The 24,192-nt window shown below is 40.4% G+C and overlaps 3 protein-coding genes across 6 annotated transcripts in view; 2 read left to right on the top strand and 1 right to left on the bottom strand.

Moving 5' to 3' along the window:
* Positions 1 to 5,478, top strand: part of rnf111 (ring finger protein 111) — a 38,914-nt gene extending 33,436 nt beyond the window's left edge. For all 3 annotated transcript variants that reach the window (XM_053229344.1, XM_053229343.1, XM_026937526.3), the window contains exons 10-15: positions 395 to 520; positions 844 to 961; positions 1,376 to 1,453; positions 2,058 to 2,153; positions 3,070 to 3,173; positions 3,911 to 5,478. In XM_053229344.1, the coding sequence (XP_053085319.1) occupies positions 395 to 520; positions 844 to 961; positions 1,376 to 1,453; positions 2,058 to 2,153; positions 3,070 to 3,173; positions 3,911 to 4,028 (640 nt within the window). In that variant the 3' untranslated portion in view covers positions 4,029 to 5,478. The remainder of the gene's footprint in view (positions 1 to 394; positions 521 to 843; positions 962 to 1,375; positions 1,454 to 2,057; positions 2,154 to 3,069; positions 3,174 to 3,910) is intronic.
* Positions 5,479 to 7,545: 2,067 nt separating this feature from the next.
* sltm (SAFB-like, transcription modulator) lies at positions 7,546 to 19,033 on the top strand. Of its 2 annotated transcripts, none has more exons than XM_026937553.3 (20): positions 7,546 to 7,744; positions 9,352 to 9,439; positions 9,577 to 9,632; positions 9,904 to 9,931; positions 11,068 to 11,641; positions 12,260 to 12,303; positions 13,180 to 13,283; positions 13,441 to 13,590; positions 13,966 to 14,078; positions 14,171 to 14,322; positions 14,420 to 14,520; positions 14,675 to 14,731; positions 15,339 to 15,481; positions 15,661 to 15,841; positions 15,933 to 16,057; positions 16,483 to 16,656; positions 16,997 to 17,323; positions 17,614 to 17,752; positions 17,914 to 18,068; positions 18,295 to 19,033. In XM_026937553.3, exons 1-20 carry the CDS (start codon positions 7,610 to 7,612, stop codon positions 18,389 to 18,391), a joined length of 2,943 nt encoding a protein of 980 aa, XP_026793354.1. In that variant the 5' UTR covers positions 7,546 to 7,609; the 3' UTR covers positions 18,392 to 19,033. The 2 variants fall into 2 exon arrangements, with proteins under 2 accessions (XP_026793354.1, XP_026793352.1); XM_026937551.3 differs by having other exon boundaries at positions 7,547 to 7,744; positions 13,177 to 13,283.
* Positions 19,034 to 19,098: 65 nt separating this feature from the next.
* mindy2 (MINDY lysine 48 deubiquitinase 2) overlaps positions 19,099 to 24,192 on the bottom strand; it is a 34,915-nt gene continuing 29,821 nt past the window's right edge. Inside the window, exon 9 of the mRNA XM_026937436.3 lies at positions 19,099 to 23,885. Coding sequence (XP_026793237.3) covers positions 23,733 to 23,885 — 153 coding nt within the window. The 3' untranslated portion in view covers positions 19,099 to 23,732. The remainder of the gene's footprint in view (positions 23,886 to 24,192) is intronic.

The raw sequence follows: 24,192 nt of genomic DNA, 5'->3' as shown, positions 1-24,192 counted from the left end.
TGACTGTTTCCTGTTCTGTTTTTTTTTAATCGCTCTGAGTGGGTGTATGTGTATATTTAACTGGTATGTGTGATTGAAGCGTAAACTCCATTCAATGTGCATACGCCTACTTATGTAAGAAAAAGATTCTATGAAAATATGGGTAACAAGGATGTATAGAAAGAAAAGTAGATGGAAAATGGTGTGGATTTAGCAGAGCACGTTTGCAGTGTGTACAGATGTTGCTCACGTGCTGTGTCCTCTGTGAATTGTAGGTAACAATATAACATTTGGCTTTTTTTGGGAATATATTGGTCTGTGGGTTTTTCATAATGATTAAAAAAAATGTTTGTCATTATTCAAAAGAGACGTTTTAAAAAGCGATTTTAAAATGTAGCTTTCTTCTTGTCTCCAGCCGAGCACACGAAAGACCTCCCCCTCACCCTCACAGAATGCACCCCAACTATGGTCATGGACACCATATCCATGTCCCCCAGACCATGTCCTCGCACCCACGCCAGACTGAACAGAGAACCGCATGGTAGGATAAGCATGACTTTGCTGTACTTTTCTCTAAAAAAAAAATAATAATAATTTGGGAAAAACTACACCTGATTCCTTTTGGGCCGTATATACAATCTTTTCGCCATTTATCTGATGTGCTTTATCCGTTGACTTCACATCACTATACAGTTCATTAGCAGTTTTGCTGATTAGAGCACAGTGATCATCCTCTGGAGCTAAATATGTTAATTTTGGGGGAACAAAATTAAAATCAGCATCTTCTTACAGCATTGGGTCTTAACTGTTTTTTTTGTGATATGTTGTCCATATCTGATGTTGCTGTATGTCTATGTGTTTTAGGGAGCTGGGCATCGAGACTGGTGTGACTGTAGCTCCATACCCTTCAGGGCATTTGCACCCTCATCTGCCCCACTACCATCCCCCACCCAGACTGCACCACTTCCCCATCCCACTGATGGTGAGTACCCCTTCCTCCCCCACTTCCAGCCATCATTATGAACATTAACTAGCATTAACATAAGTAATGAAGGACTGGTGTGGGTGCAGATATCTTGCATATTAATCATGACAAGCTCTTGCCTCCCCCCTCCTTTTTTTTTTTTTTTTTTTTTTTTTTTAAAACAGCATCTGTTGTTATTAAGTTTAGTATATTGCCATTTAATTATGGATGCTTAACAGCCATTTTTAAAGATTATTTTAAGGTAAATAACTGTATTTGGCCAGTAAAGAGTTAAACAATTCAAAACTACACTGTACATCTGTCTGTAAGTGTTCTCCAGAGACCCCGATAAACATCAGAGTGATTTGAAGTTTTGATTATGTCTGTGAAGATAGATGTTAATATATTTTTGCTTTTCTGTGTCTCGCTCAGCACGCTGGCATGTCTGAGGTTACCTATCCTCACATTCGCTACATCTCATCTAGAATGACATTTGGCCGAACCTACGAGGTAAGAGCAGAAATTTAGATGAAATAGTTCAGTTAAAATAAACTTGTTGCAGTCTTTAAACACACACACAATTTTTCAAATAAAATTTTTAAGCAATGTAACATTTTTAAATAACCGCTTTGTGAAATAGCAAGGTAGCCTGTATTTACAGACTTAATACAGTTATACATTAACCTTATCATCTACATAACTTTCAACTTTTTAATACAGTTCCACCTTTAACACTTTTATACGCTGCCACCTGCCATCTTGTGCAGATATTGCACCAAGGGAAAAAAATGTTTCCAGTTTATCAAAATTCTGTCTTTGTTTGAGGCATATATTTCTAGAAAAGATTTTTGATGAAATAAACAGTTGATACTGATAACCTCCTAGCACTAAGCAAACTTCTGTTGAGGTAAGGGGAAACGTGTGTAAATTAGATTGTTTTGCTGAACTATTATTGTAAAAGGCATCTGTCAGAGACCCTTTTTGCTACCAGCAACATTTGAATATTAGAGCAATGCAGGCAATTAAACCTAAAATTAAAAAAATGCCTTCACTTAAATGATTGATAAGCATGTAGCTGTGGATCTTTATTGACTTATTTATTTGCATTTCATAGGATCTGCTGCATTTAGAGGAGCGGCTGGGGACTGTGAATAGAGGAGCCTCTCAGGGAACTATAGAGAGGTGCACTTATCCACACAAGTACAAGAAGGTGAGCGCTCATAACATCAGTTAAGTGATGACGAAAGTCTATGGTCTCCTGTCAGCCACATGCATTTTATATTTTATATGTCATGTTTGTACTTCCTCTGATATGGGATTTGAGACAGCTTACAGTCAAGTTTTGTCCTGTTGTATTATTTGCTGAGATGAAGCCTTTGCTAGTTACTCTGTGAGCCCTGGGCCTAAAAAAAGTACATTCTTTTAAAAAAACTTTAAAAAAAAATTATAGAACTATTTTTATAACTATGTTTATTGCTTATCACAGTAATAGATGATCATGCTGGTTTTGAATAGCACAACTATGAGATTTAGAGCTAACACTAGTGTACTTTCTCATAACATTTCCATAACTACAGGAATAACACACCTACTGTAAAAACACTAACAAATGAGCACATTACAGTAATTCCTTTCGGTATCAATAAAGTTCCTGCCCATCTGTTAGGCAGGCTAAACCACTTTTCTGTACAGGTTTCAACACCAGCTAGACGGTAAAAAATCTCTCAGAGTACAGAAGCTGTGTGCAGAAAGACTTATCGAGTCCTTTGCAGATGTGATTTATGGAAGGCAAACTGTATCCATCACTTCAAACTAACCTGTTCTCATTTTTGTGATCTCCTAGTTTGCCAAATTTCTGCATGGTTTTTGTAACTCAACAGAGTATTTTCATATTTTTATGGTCCAGTAGGTTTTGGGTGTGTTGGCATGCCAAGGACTCTATTATACAGACTTCCGATAATTCTCATACAGTAATTCTCTGGAATAGATATTGCACTTTCTGATAAGATCTGTGTGTAAAGGCCCCCTGCGATGCCTGTTTGTTCATGTACTTGTTAGATTTCAGTCTCTTTTGTGAGATGATGATTTGAGTGTGTGTGTAATATGTCCTCCTCTCTTGCACACAGAGAAAGCTGCACGGTAAGCAGGATGAGGAGGAGGGCGCGGAGGAAGACACAGAGGAGAAATGCACCATCTGTCTGTCTATACTGGAGGAAGGAGAGGATGTCAGGTAAAGTCTTCGTGTGTGAGTGTGTGTGTGTGTGTGTGTGTGTGTGTTCTGATTTGTAGTTCAAACTCGCGATCTTGAGAAGGATGCTATAGGATTGTCTCTCTATCACTGTATCTGTTTGTCTCTGCTGCTGTCACTCTCTCTTTCTTTCTGACTGTCTGTCGCTATACATCTTTCTGTCTGTCACGTTCTTTATCTGTCTCTGTTGCTGCTTTGTCTCTCCTTTCTGACTCTTTCTCTCTATCACACTCTACCTCTGTTGCTTTTTCTCTTTCTGTCACTCTTTCTATTTCTATCTCTCTGTCACTACCTCTTCTTTCTCTCTGTCGCTCTGCTTTCTGCTGTCACTCTCTCTTTCTGTCTGTTGCTGTTTCTCGTTCTGTCTGTCGCTTTATCGCTATCTCTCTGTCTCTGCTTTCTGTTTCTGTCTCGCTCGCTCTCCGCCCCACTCTGCATTCTGTCACTGTTTATCTTTGTCTGTTGCTGTTTCTGCTTGATGCTGCTGTCTCTCTTTCTCCTTGTCTCTCTCAGCTTTCTCTCGGTCACTGTCTCTGTTTACTGTCTCTGTCGCTTTCTCTTTTTTCTGTCTGTACCGGTCTCTCTTTCTGTCTCTTTTTCTGTCTGTCTATTGTCTCTCTCTTGCATTCTGCCTGGATCTTGCTCTCATTTGTCTGTCTAGTCTTACTTGCTGTCTGTCGGGCCTTAAACTCGGGATTTTGTGTCTGTCTGTTTTGTAGGCGCCTCCCCTGTATGCACCTCTTCCATCAGCTGTGTGTGGATCAGTGGCTCCTCACTAACAAAAAGTGCCCCATCTGTAGAGTGGACATAGAGGCGCAGTTATCCTCTGAAAGTTGATGCTGTTTTTCTAGTGACTTTTTTTTTTTTTTTTTTTTTTTTTTTTTTTTTTTTTTTTTTTTTTGGTCGTTGTACTGTTGTATGTTTTGTTTTATTTTCATTTTTTTCCAGTAACACATTCAACCAAAGATGGCATGAATTACCTGTGCAGATCCAATATCGAAAAATGAAAAAGAAGAAAAAAAAATTGACTGCCAGCTATCATAGTACCAATAATGCTAGAAATTACATTTTCATTAAGGATTTCAAATTTTATTTGTATTTATAAAGCTTTTATGTAGCTTTTAATTGTTTCACAAGTGTCATAGTATATTTTTTTTTGTTTGTTTTTGTTTTTGGTTTTTTTATTTTAATTTTATTTTATTTTGCATGGATCCTTGCAATGCATTTCTTTGCACATATAGATGATAACGGGCCTGTCAGGCTTTACAGACTTGCAGGCAAGAAGAGCTGCTCTGGTAAAGAAGCATTTTTATATACCTAATGCCTTGCTTTACTGGAATAGAATATCAACCTCCATTATAAACCATTGCAGGACTCATTTTATCGATCAGTATATTGATTAGGTTCATGTTTTAGCCAGTGTGATCTGCAAATGATTTTTTTTAAAAGCGAATCAACACATTCCTTAATTAGGAAGTGAGATCATGTTTGAGATGGGCTCTTGTTATCAGTGTTCACCTTCCCACAGCGTTCATCATCACTCTTCTCACCTCTGGGGATCAGCATACGTTCAAGTCCTGATGGATCCCACTGTGCACCTCAACCTCACCATCGGGGGGAAAAAAATCCTGAATGTCGCCTGTATCTGTTGTATCTGTTATTAGTATCATTACAATCAAAGCTGTGTTGGGCCACGTGCTCTCGATGAACTGTCACTGCTTGGTTCAGTGGGGATCTCTGGCACAAACACAGTCACCACACAGCCTGGAGGAATTATAAAACTGAGTATTGATTTCCTCATGCTTTCCTGGATTTTTTTTTTCCCTCCCCTTTGTCTCTCATCTCTTCACATCTCCGAAAGTGACTCTTATAGGCTGATTACTCTGTTCAGATGAACACAAACGCACACACTCTCATGAATGCATTCTTTTTTCTCTCTCTAGAGCTGTGCAGCAAACTGTTGTTTTATGATTTTCCTGTTTTCTTTTTGCTGCTGTGAAAGCCTAACACTAATATTATTCTTAACTAGCTAACTTGCATATACTTGCACATGAGAGACAAAAAAAACAGGAGTGCATTGAAAAAAAAAAAAAGTGTGCTGAGGCCATGGATTTCCTCTGTTTGCTGAGTTTTAGGAGGAAAAAACTGTAATTTTGAATGGAGTGTTGGAATACAGTACTTAATGGCAGGTATCCATGCATTCATAGACTTAATGATCCCAGGGCGATAAGCCTTGGGATTTACGTTAGTTTTAAAATAATAATATTAATAAAGTTAGGTAACTCTTTATGATGTGTGTTGTGTTTCCTTTATAATAAAACTTTATGTGCATGTAGCATCCCATATAACATAAACGTACCTAAAGTTACCCCCCCCCCCGTTTTTAAATACAATTCATGAATCCATTGTATACAGTCAGGTCCATAAATATTTAGAAAGTTATTGTGTTTTAGCTGTCTACCACCGCATATTGGAGTTGAGATAACAAATAAGGAGTATGAACTCCAAGTGCAGCTTTAATTTTAGGATATTTACATCCAAATGAAATGAATGGTGTAGGAATTACAGCATGTTTTATGTGTTCCATGGCCAGGTGTGTGTTATTTCTTCATTATTTCACTCACTAGTAAGCAGATAAAGGATGAGTTGATTTCAAGTGTGGCATTTGCATTTAGAAACTGTGGCTGTTAACTCTATGAAGTCCAAAGAGCTGTCACTATCAGTGAATCAAGCCATCATTAGGCTGAAAAATCAAAACAAACCCATCGGAGAGCTAGCAGAAACATTAGGTGGGGCAAAATCAACTATTTTTTACATTCTTCCAAAAAAAAGCATGCATGCACTAGAGAGCTCGGGAGCCCTGAAAGACCACAGAAAAGAACTGTGGTAGATGACAGAAGAATTCTTTCCCTGGTGGAAGAAAAACACTTTCCAGGAGGTAGGTGTATCTGTCAAAATCAACAATTGAGACTTTACTAGAGTAAATACAGAGGGGTTACCACAAGATAAGTAAACCATTGGTAAGCCTCAAAAACAGGAAGACCAGATTAGAATTTTCCAAAACATTTGGAGTTCTGGCATAACATCCTATGGACAGATGAGACAAAGAAATTTTTCAAACCCCAGAAAGATGGGAAGAGAAGAGTATGGAGAAGGGAAGGAACTGCTCGTGGTTTGAAGCATGCCACCTCATCTGTGAAGAATGGAGGAAGTAGTGTTATGGCATGGGCATGTATGGATGCCAATGGAACAGGGTTCCCTTGTATTTAGTGTTGATGTGACCGCTGACAAAAGCAGCAGGAGGAATTCTTAAGTGTATAGGGGTATATTATTTGTTTAGAGTCAGTCAAAATTCAGCCTGAAGCATACTTCGAAAGCAACCCATGATTTTTTTTAAGGCAAAGAAGTGGATTTACTGCAATGGCCAAGTCAATCACCTGAAGCATGCATTTCACTTACTGAAGGCAAAGCGCCCCCAAAACAAGCAAGAACAGAAGACAGCTGCAGTAAATGCCTGGAAGAGCATCACCAAGGAAGAAACCCAGTGTCCAGACTTCAGGCAAGCATTGACTCTAGATGACTCTAGATGATCTATACAATTACTATTTCATCTCAGTGATAATCAATAATCTATCTATCAATCGATTGATTGATAGATAGATAAATAGATAGATAGCAATCATATCATCAATAAATATAAGGGAACCCTGTTCCATTGGCATCCATACATACCCATGCCATAACACTACTTCCACCATGCTTCACAGATGAGGTGGCATGCTTCAGTTTATATATATATATATATATATATATATATATATGTATATATATATATGCAGTTTCAGTTTGCATATATATATATATATGCATGCAAAAAAATCATGCAGATAAACTTAACATCAAACATCAGAGTAAAGAAAATGTGTGATCTCTGATTCTGATTGTGGTGTAGTTGTTGGTACCAGAAGGGCTGGTTTGAGTATTTCATAAACGGCTGATTTCCTGCGAATTTCACACACAACAGTCTCTAGAGTTTACAATTGTGCAAAAATCGTAGTGAGCGACAGTTCTGTGGTTTTGAATTGCGCTGTTGCCTCATGATTGGCTGATTAGATAACTGCATGAATGTGCAGGTGTACAGGTGTTCCTAATAAAGTGGACGGTGACTGTGTATGTATAAAAATGCTATTGTACTTTCAGTAAATAAATATTTATTTGGATTTTAACAAAACACGATTATTATTATTATTATTATTATTATTATTATTATTATTATTATTATGTTGTTGTTGTTGTCGTTGTTGTTTGTGCTCTTGGTGGCGTAAACCCGTATTTACGTCTTGACGTCACTGACCTCTGAGGTAGCGTCAGTTCTGACGTCGTTTCGTCGCTTCGCCGTACAGAAGTGGAGAACTAAAATGGCGTCCGGTGCCATTTCAGCAGAGACTAAGAAGATAACGGATTTACGCGTTGTTGATTTAAAAACTGAACTTAAGCGCAGGAACCTGGATGTTACAGGAGTGAAAAATGTTCTCATTGCAAGACTGAAACAGGTAAATTCGCTTAAACTAAACACAACGGCGAACCTGAAGCTGTTAGCATGCTAGCTCTGCATAAACCAAGGCGTGAGCTAGTTCGCTATCAAATAGTTAACTAATGCATAAAACGGTCGTGTTGTTGTTAGCATATTTCTTTATTAGCTGCACAATTTCTAAATAAATTATTATATGTGGGTGGATAAACTGGTTTTTTTTTTATTTATACTTCGGCATTTAGCTAGTTAATGGCGTAGCTGTGAGCATGCTAGCTGCGTGTGCGCCCCCCCCCCCTTTATTTTTATTTATTTATTTTAAAGCTCGAGCTTTATTTGTTTACAGCTCGCTGACTACGGTTTAACGATTTCGACAAACCCCGAGCCTTTTGCTTTATACAAACAGAGAGCGAGTGTTTTGCAAAGGGCACAGCATAAACACATTCTCCTGTATATTTGTAACGTGAGACTGCGCTTCAAACCTAAACACACTGAAGGCCTCTACCGACATCAGTGATGTGTGTCAGTGGCTGTAAAAGAGGACACCGTGTCTTTTTGTTTTGTAGCAGGAGTGGTTTGTGAAGTAATTAGCATACCCATCTCTCCTTTTTTTTAAAAAAAATTTTCTGTCTCTGAATCTCTCTACAGTTGTTTATAGCACACAGGGGGGAAAAAAAGCCTCGCGCGTTTTTAACTTGTAGTAAAACCTGGTTTTAGAGATTACAAACACTGTGATCTGTTGGACAAAGGCAAAAAAATTCGAGCATTGCTTCTCTGGGGCCTCAAAAAAACTGTCAGATTCCACAAAACCAAATGAAGTGCCTCTAAAGAGATTTTTAAGTGACTAGATTGGTTGAGGGTTTGGGGACAGGCCAAGGTCCAAGAGCGAATAAGACACTGAAAAGGACAGCAAAGGACATCAGCATGCAGTCTGTGGAAGCAAGCTGAGACAGAGATTTGAGTGTTTAAAGTTGTTCACTTCTTAATCATGAATTTTAAACCCTGTTGAGTTGTTCTGCATTCCCAGTAGGGAATATGTGTAGAAGTAGTCCCTGGTGCTCTTTATGGGGTAATGTGTATCTTTTAAGGATGTGATGTCATGCACAGACCAAAAAAAAAAAAAGTGAAGCGAATTTGGGCAGTTTGTGCAAAAGGATTTTAAACTGAAATGTCAAAATCTCATTTTATGTTAAGATGTCCATATTAAAATGACCTTTAGAGGAATCGGTTCAAGAGGAAGCCATCATTTTCTGAAGTGGCACTGGATAGTGTGTACACTGCTATTACTTAATACCCAATTAAGGGTGTAATAAATGAACAGGAAGCCATTTTGGTGTTCAGCCTTACACACGACAAATTTTTACTTTATTAACTTTCACATGGGAGAAATCCAAGAAATAACGTAAAATTCCCATAATAAAACATACTGTGTGAAAATAAAAACAAAACTGAAAAACTACGTTATAATTGTTGTATTGCCTCTTGAACTATATTTGAAAATAGAAAAAACTTCACTATTGTTGAAGGCTTTTGTTCAGGTAGAAATCCGTTTCTAACCTGAACACTGGTCAGTGAGCCAACTTGTGTGTGTCTGTGTGTGATGTAATTTTTATTATTCCCTGACTATAGGCATTAGAAGACGAAGGTGGTGATCCAGAAAACATCGAGATCCCTGTTTCAGCTGACACAACTACCCGAAAGAATGCAAAATCCAAAGGTAAATAGAGTTTCATGATAAACTTTTGAAGAGAATCAATAAGAAAAAAGCAGGAGGCACCTGAATAGCAGCTCATAGGTTGAAGTCCGTACATTGAGTGCATCACGAAACATTTTGAATGTGCTATTTCTGTTCAGGAAGAAAGAATGACTCTGACGTTGACACCACAATGGAAGAAGAGGCATTTTCAAAGGCAAGGGGCTTTATGGAAAAAAATATTTGTCATGCTGCTTCATCAAACATCTTGAATTCATGGGGGATTTTATCTCTATGTAGCTTTTTGTCTTTACGCTCTTGACAAAACTTATCTGCAGCAAATCTTTGGTTTTTAGTTGTGCAGCACCTTAAGGAGGGGGTGGTACTATTTATAAATATCAAAGACTGAATGCTAGTGCAAAAATGAACTTGAGTGAATTTTAAAGGTTTCAGTGAGCTCTATTTCTTAATTGTTCTCTTCTTTTCAGGAACCTGAAGAGGAGGAATCTGAGAAAGGTATGTTTGGTCTCAAGTTAGTGTGGATTGATAACATTTTTAGGCTCCACAGGTTCTTTGCTTCTCTGAAGGTGGGACTCTCCTTCCTCATTTTGCTCCTTGCTTTTGAACCTCTGCGCAACCTCACTGTTCCTCATCTCTCACTAAGGACAGACCACAAAACCACCATATCAAAAACATTTTCACTTAATGTCCAGCACAAGTGCTGCATCAAATGAGAGATCTGAGCTTACAGGTTCTCTTCAAACATGTTGTATCCAACGCATCATAAGTAGGACTTGTTTCAGGAAAAGTGCCTTCGTCATGCAGCTTCTGAATCACAGAGGATGCTTCTCAAAATCGCAAGGACTCGTCATCGTCATTCTTCATTACAGGTCAAGAGTCACTGCATCAACAGTTATTCTCAGCTGTGGACATTAAATCTGACTGATGGGAAGCAGAGTCACGATGCATACCTTGGATAAATGCTCAGAAGATGGTATGCTATTGTCTCGACTCTCTGCTTTTCGAGAGCAGTGCATCATGACTGCAAGGCAGAAATTACCATCATTCTGTTCTGCTTTTGCCTGGAACACAGTCAAGACTGGAAAGGCACAGAAGGTGCCGATTTTTAGTAGTGTTGTGGACAGAGTGCAGTGGCACGGATGGACTGACTTTCTCCAGTGAATCAGAAAGGACGAGGTGCTCTGTTTTCCCTCCCTTACCTGACGAGGAGTGCTCCACTCCACACTCCAGGGGAGCCTTCCAAAGATGTTGCTGAACATGGCCTTGAAAGGCCTCATGGCTTCCCTGAGACTGATGAAAAATGGACTTGTTTGGCACATTGCCGTTTCCCCCAGAGAAGTACATGCCAGCCAATCCGGCCACTGGGGGAAAAGGAGCTTTTAAAGATTGGACCAAGGAAGAATACTGTTGGATTGTATTCTCTACACTATAAGAAAGATGACTTAGAAGATTGTGAATCCCTCCATTTTTCTAAGGAATGTATGTTTTGTGTTAAACGTGTGGTTTCCTCACCCCCGATGACCACTAACATTAAACTTGCTCTCTATTCTACTTTCTAGGTGATGTAGTTCCGAGATGTGAATGCTAAACCATGTGTTTGTGCCATGTTTTATCCTTGTTAAATCCCTCAGATGTAACTGATACTGATGATGCTACTCGTGAAAATACTAAATCCTTCTCCGACGGGGATGGCCTCGTCGAGCCTGAGGCACAGCCAGAACTGGAGGCAGAGTCTGAGATTGAGGCCGAGGCAGAGCCTGAGATTGAGGCAGAGCTGGAGCCTGAGCTTGAGGCTGAGGCAGAAGTCCCAGTGATGGAGGCCTTGGAGAGCGAAGCCGCTCCCGAACCTGCCAAAGAGGTCGAAGATGATAACATATCCGTCACCATCCAGGCAGAAGATGCCATCACGCTGGATGTGGATGGCGACGACCTCCTGGAAACAGGTAAACATGTGAAACTTCCAGATTCTGAGGCAGACAAGGGCTGCGAGGAGCCGGAAGCCTCTGCCGAGACGAGGCAGGAGGCAGACTCGATGGCCGAAGTAAAGGACAGCCATAAAGATTGTAAGAGAGACGACGGCCCGAAGACTGATGCCACCAAGAAAGACAGCAGGGAGGCCATGAAGAAAGCTGAAACGGGAGACAAAGAAAAGGATTCTGGGAAGAAAGGCCCCTCTTCTGCTGGGGCAGCAGGTCAAGCAAAGAGGTTTGTCTTTCTATGTCAGTTCTTTAAGATACTTCTTCCAGGTTCCAGATCACTAAAAACTCAGCATTGTGAGTAGCTGCAAGATTTTTTTCCCATAACGAGTTGCTCATTGTACCTAATCCCTGCCATTGGTTTCCTTTGATTTGTTTGGCCATTTTTTGAAGTTGGGTAATGGGTGGCGAGGAGATGAGAACACCGCTGTTACTCGCATATCCAGCACTTTTATTGCCTTTTCCAGTCCATACTTATGGGTTAAAAAGAGCAATAGTTCCAGAGATGACAGAGGGGTTTATCAGTCCAATGAAGTGATTCGCTGTGAAGTTGAACACACTCCAGAAGATTTCATTGATCAAGAAAATAAATTGGCAGAAAACCTGACCCACCTTGCTCCTGTGGAAAAGCAATGAAAGAAGCCTTATTGGAGTGTTACCCAAGTGCAAGCCTTACCTATGGGGATTGTTTCTTTTTTTTTTTTCTTTTTTTTTGTAATGCATCAGACCAGCATTTTGAAAGATGGTTGTTTTATATGAATATGTACCTCATTGCCCAAACATGACCATGTTCTTGTATGATTTGCTCATTTTTCTCTTTGTTGCTCTCACAATACTTGCATTTTAGCACCTCAAAAGACAGAGATGGGAAGACCACAAAAGATGAAAAAGGTAAGAATGCATTTCTTACACTTCTTCCTTAGAATCTTGTGGGAGTCAATGGTTTGTAATGTTTAAAACCTATAACAATGCAATGAACTGTAGTTATTTTGTCGTTTCAGGCTTTCGCATTTATCCAGCTTTCAAATTAGCTCTGCCCCGAAACAGCTTTCAGTTGCTTGGCTTTTCTGACCCTTTTCCCTCAAAGGCAGTTTGGAAGGCTTCTGTAGTTTCAAATTAAAGATCCATTCCCAAATAATTTTAGAGATGGTCCTAAAATGCTATTTTGAGGAAACGTAATTTTAAAAAAACTGTCTAATGTTTTAGTTGCACAAATAATACAGCTTTTTCATAATCTGTAAATTAAGAACACACACCATGAATATATAGCTTACCTTATATGATTATTAAAATAACAGTCCTGGTGATGAACTGAAGTGTAAAAACAATCACTGCTGCCATAAAGATGAGTTTGAATGCAGCATTCTTAGTGATGCAGGTTAATAGGTATTTTTGAGGCTGAAGTGGAAGAGGGTCTGACTAAAATATTGCTTTGTTTTGAGAATCTCTAAACACATTTCTAGATAAGATATGTACCTGTGATATGTACCTAGTTTTTCTCTTGCATGTGTGTGGAATAATAAATTTAATACACTATGCCATATCCATTCATTTCTAGTGAAAAGGTCATAATTTTATGACATGATACTTAAATTACTGCTGGCATGAAACTTGTTATTATACAATTATAATACTTGTTATAATTTTTTTTTTTTTGAAGTCAGTCATTGTAGATAAACATTAACATGTGGGAACATGGGCTTTTTATTTTTTGCTGGTGTGAGTGGTGATGTCATCACCTGTTTGCTTGTGGTTTCTATTCAGCAGGAAACAACAGCAGCACTAGCTCTACTCGTAACCTGTGGGTTAGTGGCCTGTCATCTAACACCAAAGCAGCTGATTTAAAGAATCTTTTTGGCAAATATGGAAAGGTAATGGTCCTCTGTTGGAAAGGGGGACACACGTTGTGCTTTGAGTAGTGTCAGTTAAAACACTGTTTTAATTTTTTTTTTGTGTGTGCGTGTGACAAAAAAGTGTAATCTTTTGCCTCCCATTCACCTGCAAGTTTGTTTACTTGTTTCAATCAAGGTTTTCAGTGCCAAAGTAGTCACCAATGCCCGCAGCCCAGGAGCAAAATGCTATGGCTTGGTGACAATGTCCTCCAGTGCTGAAGTGGCACGATGCATATCCCACCTGGATGGCACTGAGCTCCACGGACAGCAGATATCTGTGGACAGGGTAAGGACTGAACTGCAATAAAACTTGTGCTGCATTTACACTATACAGTTTGAGTAAATGTTTCAGCTTACTTAGCAATTTTTTGCAATCAGAAATTACTTAAAAGTAAAGTAAAGACCATTTCATATCTTCCGTTCTATTTCAGTGTGGATGACATGGGTTTTTGTTTGTTTGTTTGTTTGTTTGTTTGTTTGTTTTGTTTTGTTTTTGTTTTGTTTTTTGTTCCCATATTACTTTGGAATAAAATAAGAATGAAGAAACACCTGTTAACACATTCTGGAATATCTCAAGCCCAAAGTGCACAGAAACAACAGACAAAGAATGTCACTTGCATGTTTTGCTTTCTTGGGGAACCTCATGGTGTTTGTGCTTCAGGTTAAAAGTGACCCTTTCAAGAAGGACTTGAAAAAAGAAGCAGAGGATAAAACAGGATCCAATAAAGCATCAGGGGAGAAACGTGTTTCTACTGGGCTGAAGACCGCTAGCAAGTGAGGACTTGTAAATGTTCCTGAACCTGCACGTACATGTTCTCACATGGGAATGGTTGTTGCTCACCTATGCTTTTGAAACATCTCCACAGGACTCAGGCCTCCTCCAAAAAGGAAGAGAAGAAGCCAGCTGAGAAGGACAGCAAAGAATCTTCCAAGAAACAGGAGTCCAAAAGCACCAAGTCTGACGCTCCATCTTCTAGCTCTGCTTCTGACCCCAAGAAGGACGAGAAGAAGCATGGGCGTAAGTTCACCAATAGTTTGCATGATTCTACCTTTGGAAAGTTCGGTTTGCATTTATGGGGCAGTGTGTTAACCCTTTTTATGCTCCTTCCGCATAGGGAAGAGTCCAGGGAAGATGCTCATGCTTGACCAGTCTAAAGGCCAGCAAGGCTTCAACAAACCTCGGCTGCCGTTCAGAAGGGGAGGGAGGTTTGACAAGGTGCTGCTGATGTACCATGTCCTTTCATTAGAACCATTCTGATTGAGTACTTTTTTATTCTGTATTTTATGTAAATCTGGCTTTTATTCTTTTTAAGTTTATTAAAGTTACTAATATAATGACTCACCGTCAGAATATTCATCTCGTTCTGCAGCCTGCTGCTCCCAATATGATGAATAGACGTCCTCGGTGGCTCATTCCTCCTGAAGAGGTTTGTGTGTTCTAACCTTTACATGCATGTCTGTTCTGCTTTGCTTGCCTTTGTCATTTTGCTCTGGATGTATCTCAGGGTTATTGTTATAACATTAAGTACAAAACTACAAAAAAAAACTGAAATAAAGTTATACACTAATATTAAATAGATTATATCTAAGTCAAAACGAAATGTTGCCCCTAACACTATGCAGTGAATTTCAGTTTTTATCTTTCCAAGTAGCATTCATATGACTTATGTAATTGAGTGTTAAATGGTGGCTGACACAAAAATTGAATGTGCTATGGGATAAATCAGCCTAAACTCGACTAAAACCCTAACTGAAACAACACTAAAATGAAAACGGGGTTTAGGCTCTGCCACCACCCTGACAAAGATGAAGCTCTTACTGAAGATAAATGTGGCTTCTAATTTAGAGAACCCGACAGTTAATCAATCACCTTTTTTGCTCAAGGGTGGCATTTTGATACAACCGTGTGCATATATAATAAAGTTAAATTGAATCGGGACAGAATTTATTCTAATTGACTGACATGTTGCACTTATAAACCCCTTACTCCAGTTTTTCATGTGATTTCAGTAATGTTGATTAATGTTCCCACAGATAGAAGCAATGAAGAAAGGAAGGCCTTTTCCCAACAAAGGTGGCAATAAAGACATCCTTCCCTTTGAGAAAATGAAGGAACAAAGGATGCGTGAGCGCATGGTTAGAATGGAGAGAGTCCGCAGGGCAATGGAACTGCGCAGGTGAGCCCTGTTCTCACACACACACACACACACACACACACACACACACACACACACACACACTCTTGTTTATGTATGGGTTCTCTTTCTCTGAGCTCTGTTTTGATATAAAGTCACAGCCATGCATGCCAATCACAAAAAGTCTAACCTTTAGTTTTAAATACGTAACTGCTGTTCAGGCGACGCGAGATGGCAGAACGAGAGCGCAGAGAGCGTGAACGGCTGCGAGTAATGCGAGAGCGTGAGGAGAGGGAGAACCTGATGCGTGAGCGCCAGAGGCTGGAGATGGAGAGGCAGAAACTGGAACGTGAACGCATGGAGCGAGAGCGCTTAGAGAGAGAGAGGATCCGCATAGAACAGGTCAGCTACTCTGCCACTAAATGTGATTTTGTTTGCATGTGTGACAGCCTTCTGATTCTGCTCGTATAATTTGGTGTGGTGTGACTGGCAGGAACGACGAAAAGAAGCAGAGCGCCTTGCTCGGGAGCGGGAGGAGCTGAGGAGGCAACAAGAACAGCTACGCTATGAGCAGGAGAAACGCAACAACCTGAAGAGAGGCCGTGACGTGGACCACAGGTACCCAGCCCAGTGCTGCCAAGGCATTCCATCACCTCGATGAAAACGCAGACCAGTTTTTACAGAAGTCATAGGTTCATAAAATAAAAACTTTACTGTACTTTAGGATACATAGAGAAAATATATGGTTTGTCTGAAGAAGGTTGTAAAAACATATAGAAGAGAGAGCTATGATTTTAGCTGCTTAAATGCAAGATAAGTCTGATCGAGTCAGATGCTGACTCACATCAGGAATGTCAAAGTCTTATTTGTCTACCAGGGGTTGTGGTAAAAGCCTGAGAGGTCCATGATATTTTGATTGTGCCCTGTGTGTGAGTTTCACTAGAGGAAAAAAAGACTAGTGGGTATTTGCTTTCAAAATCCAAGTGTTATGTACTTCACTTAAGTTGAGGCAATGTGTTTACTGATTCATCTGCCTTCTGCAGGAGGGATGACTCTTACTGGAACGGCAACAAGAAGATTCAGCCAGAGTCAGAGGGCCGTATGAGCCAAGCCTCAGACTACAGTAACCGACAGCAGGGCCGCTTCAGTGACTTCAGCTCCAGAGACAGAACACGTTTCCCAGACAATACTCCAGTCCAGCCCAACAACTTTGACAGGTACGGTACAAATAAAAACTTCATTTATTTATCACTTTTCATTTCTAAGTTTAAAAAAAATTGTACACAATAGGGATACTTGGCTAAAAGCTAGAGTAAATATTTTAAGCTGAAGGGACACAATTTTGGGCTTTTTAGGAAAAGACTCTAGCAATATTTAAAATTTTAGGTACTGTTAAAAAAAAAAAAAAAAAAGTTTAAGCTCACTTTAGGGTTTTTTCCCTGTAACTTAATGATGGGTAAACTGGCGTGGGGATTGTCTAAAGGAAGAATTTTAAGGGATCAAGTGGAATTTTTATAAAGGTTCGTGTAGCTTAGACACTGACCATGTGGTTTTTAGGCGGAATCGATTTGATGGTGAACCAGAGGCTAAGAAGAATCGTCCTGACCCACGGCGTGAAGGTTCTGGGTTCGAGCGCTACCCTAAAAGCTTTGATGGTGTGCGCCGGGCCGAGCCTCCTCCCCCTTCAGGCCGCTCTGATCTTCGCGACACAGACCGGAGGGATATTCGTGACAGAGATGAACGTCGCCCTGTGTCAATGCCTGAGCGGCCAGCAGGAGGCAGAGCTCCTCCTCCAGCCATGAGCCACTCTCGCTCGGCCAGAGACACCGGCCACACAAGCTGGAAAAATGACGGCGGCATAAGCAGCAAACCATCTGATGTCAGGTAAAAACATGGAGCAGTAGGACTGGATGATTGTGCACTTGTGTTGGAACAGGAGAGGAAAGCAGTAAAATGTGTAGGAAATGGTTAGTCCATCAGCAGGATTAGATTAGAATGAATTGTTTGGCAGCCATGGGTCCAGTTTTCCCAAATCTGGGAGATCTGGTGCTGTAGTGGTTGAAGCTGCAGGTGAGGCGATAAGTCACCTGAAGTGTCGCTTTATGTGATAGTCTCTGTGCTTTGCCTTTGGTTGGCCACTTTTATGTTAAACGGAGTGATGTATGTTGTATCAGGGGAGCAGTGCGGATGCGTCCCGAGCACTCGGGCCGAGATGGGCCGGGCCCTAACATGAGAGGCGCCTCCTCAGCCAGTCGTGGCAGAGGTACCTTCAATAGCCGAGATGGAGGCAGACCTGCAGTCATGGGCGAGCAGGTGAGCCATTACAAATCTCACCGCTGCTTTGATTACAAATAGCTATAAGCCATTTATTTTCTTTATTTATTTGTACATGAAAACCAATGTTGTAGTTCATAGTGGCCACAGATTTCTAAATCGTGATTGATATTGTTTCCTCGGTTTGTGTGTTTGAGCAGCATTTCAGCAGTGGAAGGCAGGTCGTGGTGGAGAGGCATGGCCGGGATCAGGGACCCAGAAAGGACTGGCATAGCAGCGGCTCTCAGAGTGGAGGTTTCCCTGATAACCGGCGCATGGGAGAAAGTCGACCTGCCATGATGGCTCCACATTCCAGGTGTGTACAGGTTCCCTTCTGCTACCCAGGGCACTTCAGGGATTTGCCTCTTTCACACCAGTTGTTTAGCAAGTGCTAGATTCTCCACCAGCGGGAGCAATCAACTGTTACATATTTCAACACGTGGTGGGACTCCTTAAGAAAAAGCGTGGGTACTAGGATTAGAGGTGTGTATAACATTTTATTTAGCTACAAAGATGGTAAAAACCTGTATTTGTGTTTGCAGCCATTCCTCCGGTGGCATGAACAGAATCGTCCAGATCACAAACGTCCCAATGGCTGGCAGCAGTGGAGGATTCAAACCCTTCAAAGGGAGGTTCTAGCAACCCCCTCTTCTTTTGCAGCAGAAAAAACTAATACATTTTATAACTTAATTTCTTTGCTTTTTTTTTTTTTTTTTTTTTTTTAAGTTTGAGATATTTGATGTTTTTAAATTGTTGGACTGAATATTGTAAACAAGCCTTTTTTTGTATAGAGCTTTGTTAAGCTAAATGTAGGACTTGTTCCTCAGCTGTTTTCCTGTGAGCTGTAAAAAGTACACAGATGTCTTACTTTAGCACACCACACTGTACAGGCAGCTTGTGCAGTTTGAGTTTTTTTTTTTTTTTTTTTTTTTCTTTTCTTTGTATATTTAAACTGTGTTTGAAAAAGGGAGACTAAAGACTCACCTGCTTACTTTTGTCTAGTGTTTAATAATTCTGATGCTGCACTGCGGATTTCAGGGTCTCCCTGTGTTGATGTTTCCATTTTAAATTCCTGAAGCGTTTGTTAAAGAGCAGATAAGTTGAGGTGTGTGTGTGTTTGTGTGTGAGAGAGACAGCATGAAATAGGCAGTGCAGTATTGGGGAACCCTGCTGTAGGAATGAGGAACAGTGCTGTGGGTGTAGCAGTAGACATGCAGTGTGTTCTTCCTGTTTCATGGTGCTCTGGATTTGCCGCTTCATTAAAATCCTACAGGTTGTTAAGTGTTTGTATTCTGGTCAGAACACTAAAATACATTTTGCTGTGAAGTACCACAATGCAACAGGTCTCGCTGCGCATATTTCTTTAATCAGAAGTTTTTCTCCTTCGTCTAAGGCTTGTATTACAGATAATGTCCGTCTAGTTTCACACACAATGTTGGGCTAACTTACACGTTTTGGTCATATATACATAAACAATTAACCCATTTTAACGCAAAGGAACATTTGACCTTTTAATATCCAGCCTTTATGTAACTGTAAAGATTTTGTGTAAATAGATATAGAAAGGAAGTACAAATAGAAACTGTATTAACTGGATCACTGACTCAGTGATGCTGTTAGCTCTAAACATGCAAGGTGAAATTTTGCTTGTATTGACCAATCCATTAAATTGTGATGTCAAGAGAGATGCACAGAGGTTGTTGCAAGAGCCGATTTGATCCATTTGTAGTAGACGGCATACATACGTGCTAAATAAACCAAGCTTCCTCTATGAGGAGTGTCATATAGGTGGTTTTGGCAAAGCAGGCACAGGATTTTTGTTTACAAACTCACCCCAATGTAACCTCAGTGTGTATTAAGCATAGCCTTAAATCACAGGTTCCTGCTCCTGCTCCTGTTGTCCTGCATGTTGTAGAGTTTTCCCTGCTCTAACACACCTGATTCAATTAATCAGCTTATTAACAGCAAAGTTGAAGTGGGTGTGTTACAGCAGGGAAACACTGAAATGTGCACGGCAGGGGGTTCTCCAGGACCAGGGTATGGAACCTGTGCCTTAAAAGAATAGTTTAGTGACAAATTAAATTTAGAGTTGTGGTTGATCATGAAGACATTTAGTATCTGACCTTTTAAAGCCATTCTGTAACAAGTAATGGAAGTTTGTCTCACCTAAAATCTTTCCTGCAAATATCTGCCTCGAACCACATGCAGTTCATTAGTAACATCACACAGACTTGACAGTGGTTTAAGATGCATGAACAAAAGTTCAGTGCAGCTGAACATTATGTGAGTATGTTGCCTTACTGCCCCTTTAGTCTGAAATGATAAAAGCTGAGTTGTTGACAGAAGTGTATTTTTTTTTTTTTTTTTTTTTAAAGGAAGAAGCCTCAGCTTTTTTCCATCAAACAGCTTTATATGTTTTCTAGCCCTGTAAATGTTTCTAATGGTAACATCCTGTTTATTAGCATGATTCAGCTTTTCAGGGTGCTTACACTAACTCTGGCATCTGATTCTGTAGAAAATGAGGTATTTTGCTCCTTATTAGTGCATTCAATTGATATAACAGTGCAGAACCAATTACAATGGCAAAAAAGGTTTAAAAAAAAAAAAGTCCCACAACACAATTAAACCATCAGTATTAATAGCAGTGAAGCTTTCAGCACAAGTTACAACAGAAAAATAGTCACAATCAGTTTAACCTGAAAATCTGATGTTAATCATATTGTTTTTTAAATTAGGCCCCGGTGCATGAAACAGCATCTATTAATCAAGGGCAAAATCTTAGTGTCCATAATGACACTGTTGATTAGAGCTTGGTGAGAGTTTTCATCTGTACTGATGTTTCCATTGTTTATCAGTGTAATTCAGCAAATTCTGTTGCGCAACCAATCCTAGAAAGCCTGGGGGTAGAAATGATTGTGATTCCCAGTTAAAAAACAGTCTGCTCTAGTGATACCATTTCCTGCTTACTGAAGCACAATTATCTGATATGAATACAGACATGGATAAGAGAGTTCATAAGCAAATTCTTAATTATTGTCATAATTGCAACTCAGACATTTTTGCTAAAATAATTATTGCCCAGCTCTATTGTTGAAAGCTTTGTTTTGCTTCGTATTTAGTGTTGAAAGGAAACTTGGTTTTGTTTTGTTACATAACTGTAATACAGATTAATGTAGCATTTTTCAGTTTTCTTTTCTATAGTGTATAATCAGCCTCCGGGAAAACGCGGCCGAAAGCCTTTCTGTCTCTTAAATGTGGTCAGCTTTACTGTTGTGCTTCCGGGCTAAAGGTTAATGAACGATGTGAAGCACACTGCTGAGCTCCGCTTACGTACAGACGCTGTGTTCAGTGATGTAAAGTGTGAGTGTGGAAATAACAGATGGCCTGGTGCTCTGCAGCTGACCCACTTCATGTCAACGACTCTTAATGCTGCTTGTGATCACTACACCCCCCACCCATACCCCATTCTGTGTAAAAACCCAAATTCTAACCCTGTATTTGACCACAGTTACCTAATTCTCCTTTAGCATGGCAAGACACTCAAGGATGTGTTCCATCGCTGAAGGCCTGAGTGGTTATCTGTTTATGGAAAAGTCTACAGATTGTCTCAGTCTCCTTTCACACCTACTACTGTGTGTGTGTTGTATAAAAGTTTCTGTAAATGCTGAAAGCTGTGTTTATGTACAGAGAGTTTGGCCACTAAGGGCTTGTATAAGACAAAAGCGTCTCACTCACTACCCCATGTAGGTCCAGACCTGGGACACACACACACCTCAGACAAGCGAACTGTGTAGGATGCTTGCCAGGGACAAAACCTACGCTTCTCAAAATATCAAAATATTTTGTTCAAATAAGCCAATGTCAATGGATTTTTTCCCTGGTTGTCCTAACGCTCAATAAACTGAAGTTTATTTACTGTACTTCTAACACATTCAGGTGATTATACAGCAATACATCTGAAAATATTGTTCTTAAAACACCTCCATCGACCCCCACTCATGACTTGGAAATGCCATTTCCTTATGAATTGTGTTATCCAGTTCTTTAGTAACTTCACACAAAAGTACTGGTGGCCAAGTTCACTAGCAAGACACCTAACACTAATGATATGATATCATAAGATGAAGTTCAAAATTCACTGACTGAATCTAACTAGCTCTGTTCTTGTTCTTGCTCAGGGACACCGGTCACTCAGCAACATCAGAACATGCACGGGACACAGATTGAGCTAGTTCGGCACATAAAACACGATTTTTAAAGTAAATGTTTTCACTCAACAGTTTGAAATGGAAATTACGTCCAGTCGGATTGCGTTCTGTGTAAGATCTCCTTAAGTCATCATTTCAAGGTGAAACAGAGAGAGGACGTCAACAGAGGTGCATTAAAAACAGTCCTTCATCTGAGCATCCCTGTGTGTGTGTGTGTGTGCGCGTGTGTGTGTACCTCAATGTGAGTGAAAACATCCTGCTGGAATGTATCGAGAGTAAAAGTTTGTCAGGAGAAGGCAGTAACACGGATAATGTGCTGAGTTACACTGCGCAGCTATGATGTAGTGGTGCACATATATTTACACACAGTGCTATCACAATTAGTGTGAACATAAAACAGCAGAAGCCGTGGCACGATCAATAGAGAAAATAACACAATGCTTAAATCGTATAAAGTTATCCGTTACAATCCAAAACAGCACTGAGGCAGGCGCTCAGAAAGTGGCAGCATATTAAAGTGGCAACTCAGAGGGACAGAAACGTGTCTAGTGAAATGTAGTGCGCTGTAATGTTCAGGGAAGGTCAGGGCTGCTGCTGAGCACTGGAGTATGATGGGGTCGGCAAAACTAACACCTGCATGTACACCCTGCATTCTAACAATCTCGCATGGCCTAAAACACACAGAGGGAGCGAGGAGAGATTCTACATCATGATACGTACGTCTTAAACGTTAAATCGTGGCTGCAGGAGACATTAGTTCTAAGCGAGACGCAATACGGAGGAGGATAAAAACCCCAATGGCAAACTGGTTGTAGGGTGGGCGATATGACCAGGTTTGTTTTCTGAAAATACCACCAGAGCGCTGACCATCTGCATGTTTCATAAAAGAGGTTTAGACCTATTATAGGGCCTCTTATTAACAAGTCACCTTATTGTTCCTTGTTACAAACTCCAATATGTCTTAATAACAAGCTGTGGTGATAAAATCTGCTTTTGTACCAGCTGATTCATTGTTAAATAAAAACTGAGGTCTTCATCGATCTTTAAATGTGGCACTACAGATTTACTGGCACTTTGTTAAAACAAATTATTGTGATAGATTAATTATTGTGATGATATTTTTGCCATATCGCCCACCCCTAACCCAAACTGATCTAGAACCCGAGACTTTAGTGCATAATAGCAACGGTTTCAAGTGAAGAACGAGTTTGGCGTGATCCTCAGAAGCCCAGAAGCTGAACGGCACGTCGTGTAACACTGTTACAGTGTGATATGTAGTCCTGCTACTGCTGCGTCCTCTCTGTCCCAGTGTAAAGATCCTGCCTGTGAAACTGCATCTCTGCGTATAAGAAGTGCGTATATATATATATATATCGGCTATAAAACAGCTTATAAAACATTTTATAAACAATTGCAATAATGGAAATCAAGAAAAAGAAAAAAGAAAACGGTGCCGTTATTTCTCCCTCTGGTGCATTTTGCTATAAAATCCACCATCCTGAAGCGTGAGGTCACTCCACACAAGCGCAGTGCACCGTGCGGCTGTAGGAAGGTCGGGCGAGCTCAATCAGAGACGCAGTGCGAGTTTGTCCCCCTGATCAGCTCTGCTGTGTGTTCAGAGCTCAGAGAGCAAACAGCATCAGGCACCAGTGGCTTAGGAACAGCGGATCCTCTCCTCCGTCACGCTCTCTCACTCCTTGTGCAGCTCTGAGTCAGTGTGTAACGACGAGCCTTCTGCGTTTCAGTCAGACCATGAGCAGGCTGCAGCGCTGTTACAGGATCACACACTTCTCCTTCTCCTTGGCCTCTTTCTTGGCTTTGCGCTCCGTGCTGGAACTGTGCTTTCCTGGACTCGGACACGCTGCTGCTCCTCCTGCCGGGGCTGCGACCGCTCCTTCAGCCACAGCGCCTCCTGCTGCCTGAGCCTGCACAACAGAGAGAGGGGAAAAGAGCTCAGGTGTAGGAACTTAAAGCAGGGACACCTGCAGGACAACAAAACAAACTCATGCAGATTTGACTTGCTGATTCCTATTGCTGTAACCAAATAGTCCACTGCTGAAATCCACCAGTTTGACGTTCTGTACAATATGAAGTTTAGATGACTTCACTCACATTTGTATTTTTTTTATTTGGTGCATCATGCTTTGAAATATATGAATGGAAAGCATCATCACGCATTACCTTTTTTTTTTAAAAACAAAACTTCATTCATCTGCTCCTAATGTGCAGTAC

The sequence above is a fragment of the Pangasianodon hypophthalmus genome, chromosome 25 (genome assembly GCF_027358585.1).
Source record: "Pangasianodon hypophthalmus isolate fPanHyp1 chromosome 25, fPanHyp1.pri, whole genome shotgun sequence".
NCBI classification, from domain to species: Eukaryota; Metazoa; Chordata; class Actinopteri; order Siluriformes; family Pangasiidae; genus Pangasianodon; species Pangasianodon hypophthalmus.
The sequence above is the reverse complement of the archived record's forward strand: the minus strand, read 5'-3'. Positions and strand labels throughout refer to the sequence as shown.

Bases quoted from the DNA above. Each gene is read 5' to 3' on its own strand.
- sltm (XM_026937551.3), top strand. From the start codon at position 7,610: ATGGCGTCCGGTGCCATTTCAGCAGAGACTAAGAAGATAACGGATTTA. The intron at 12,304-13,176 runs GTAAGAATGCAT...GTTTCTATTCAG, and splicing joins GACCACAAAAGATGAAAAAG to CAGGAAACAACAGCAGCACT. The intron at 14,521-14,674 runs GTGCTGCTGATG...CTCGTTCTGCAG, and splicing joins GGGGAGGGAGGTTTGACAAG to CCTGCTGCTCCCAATATGAT.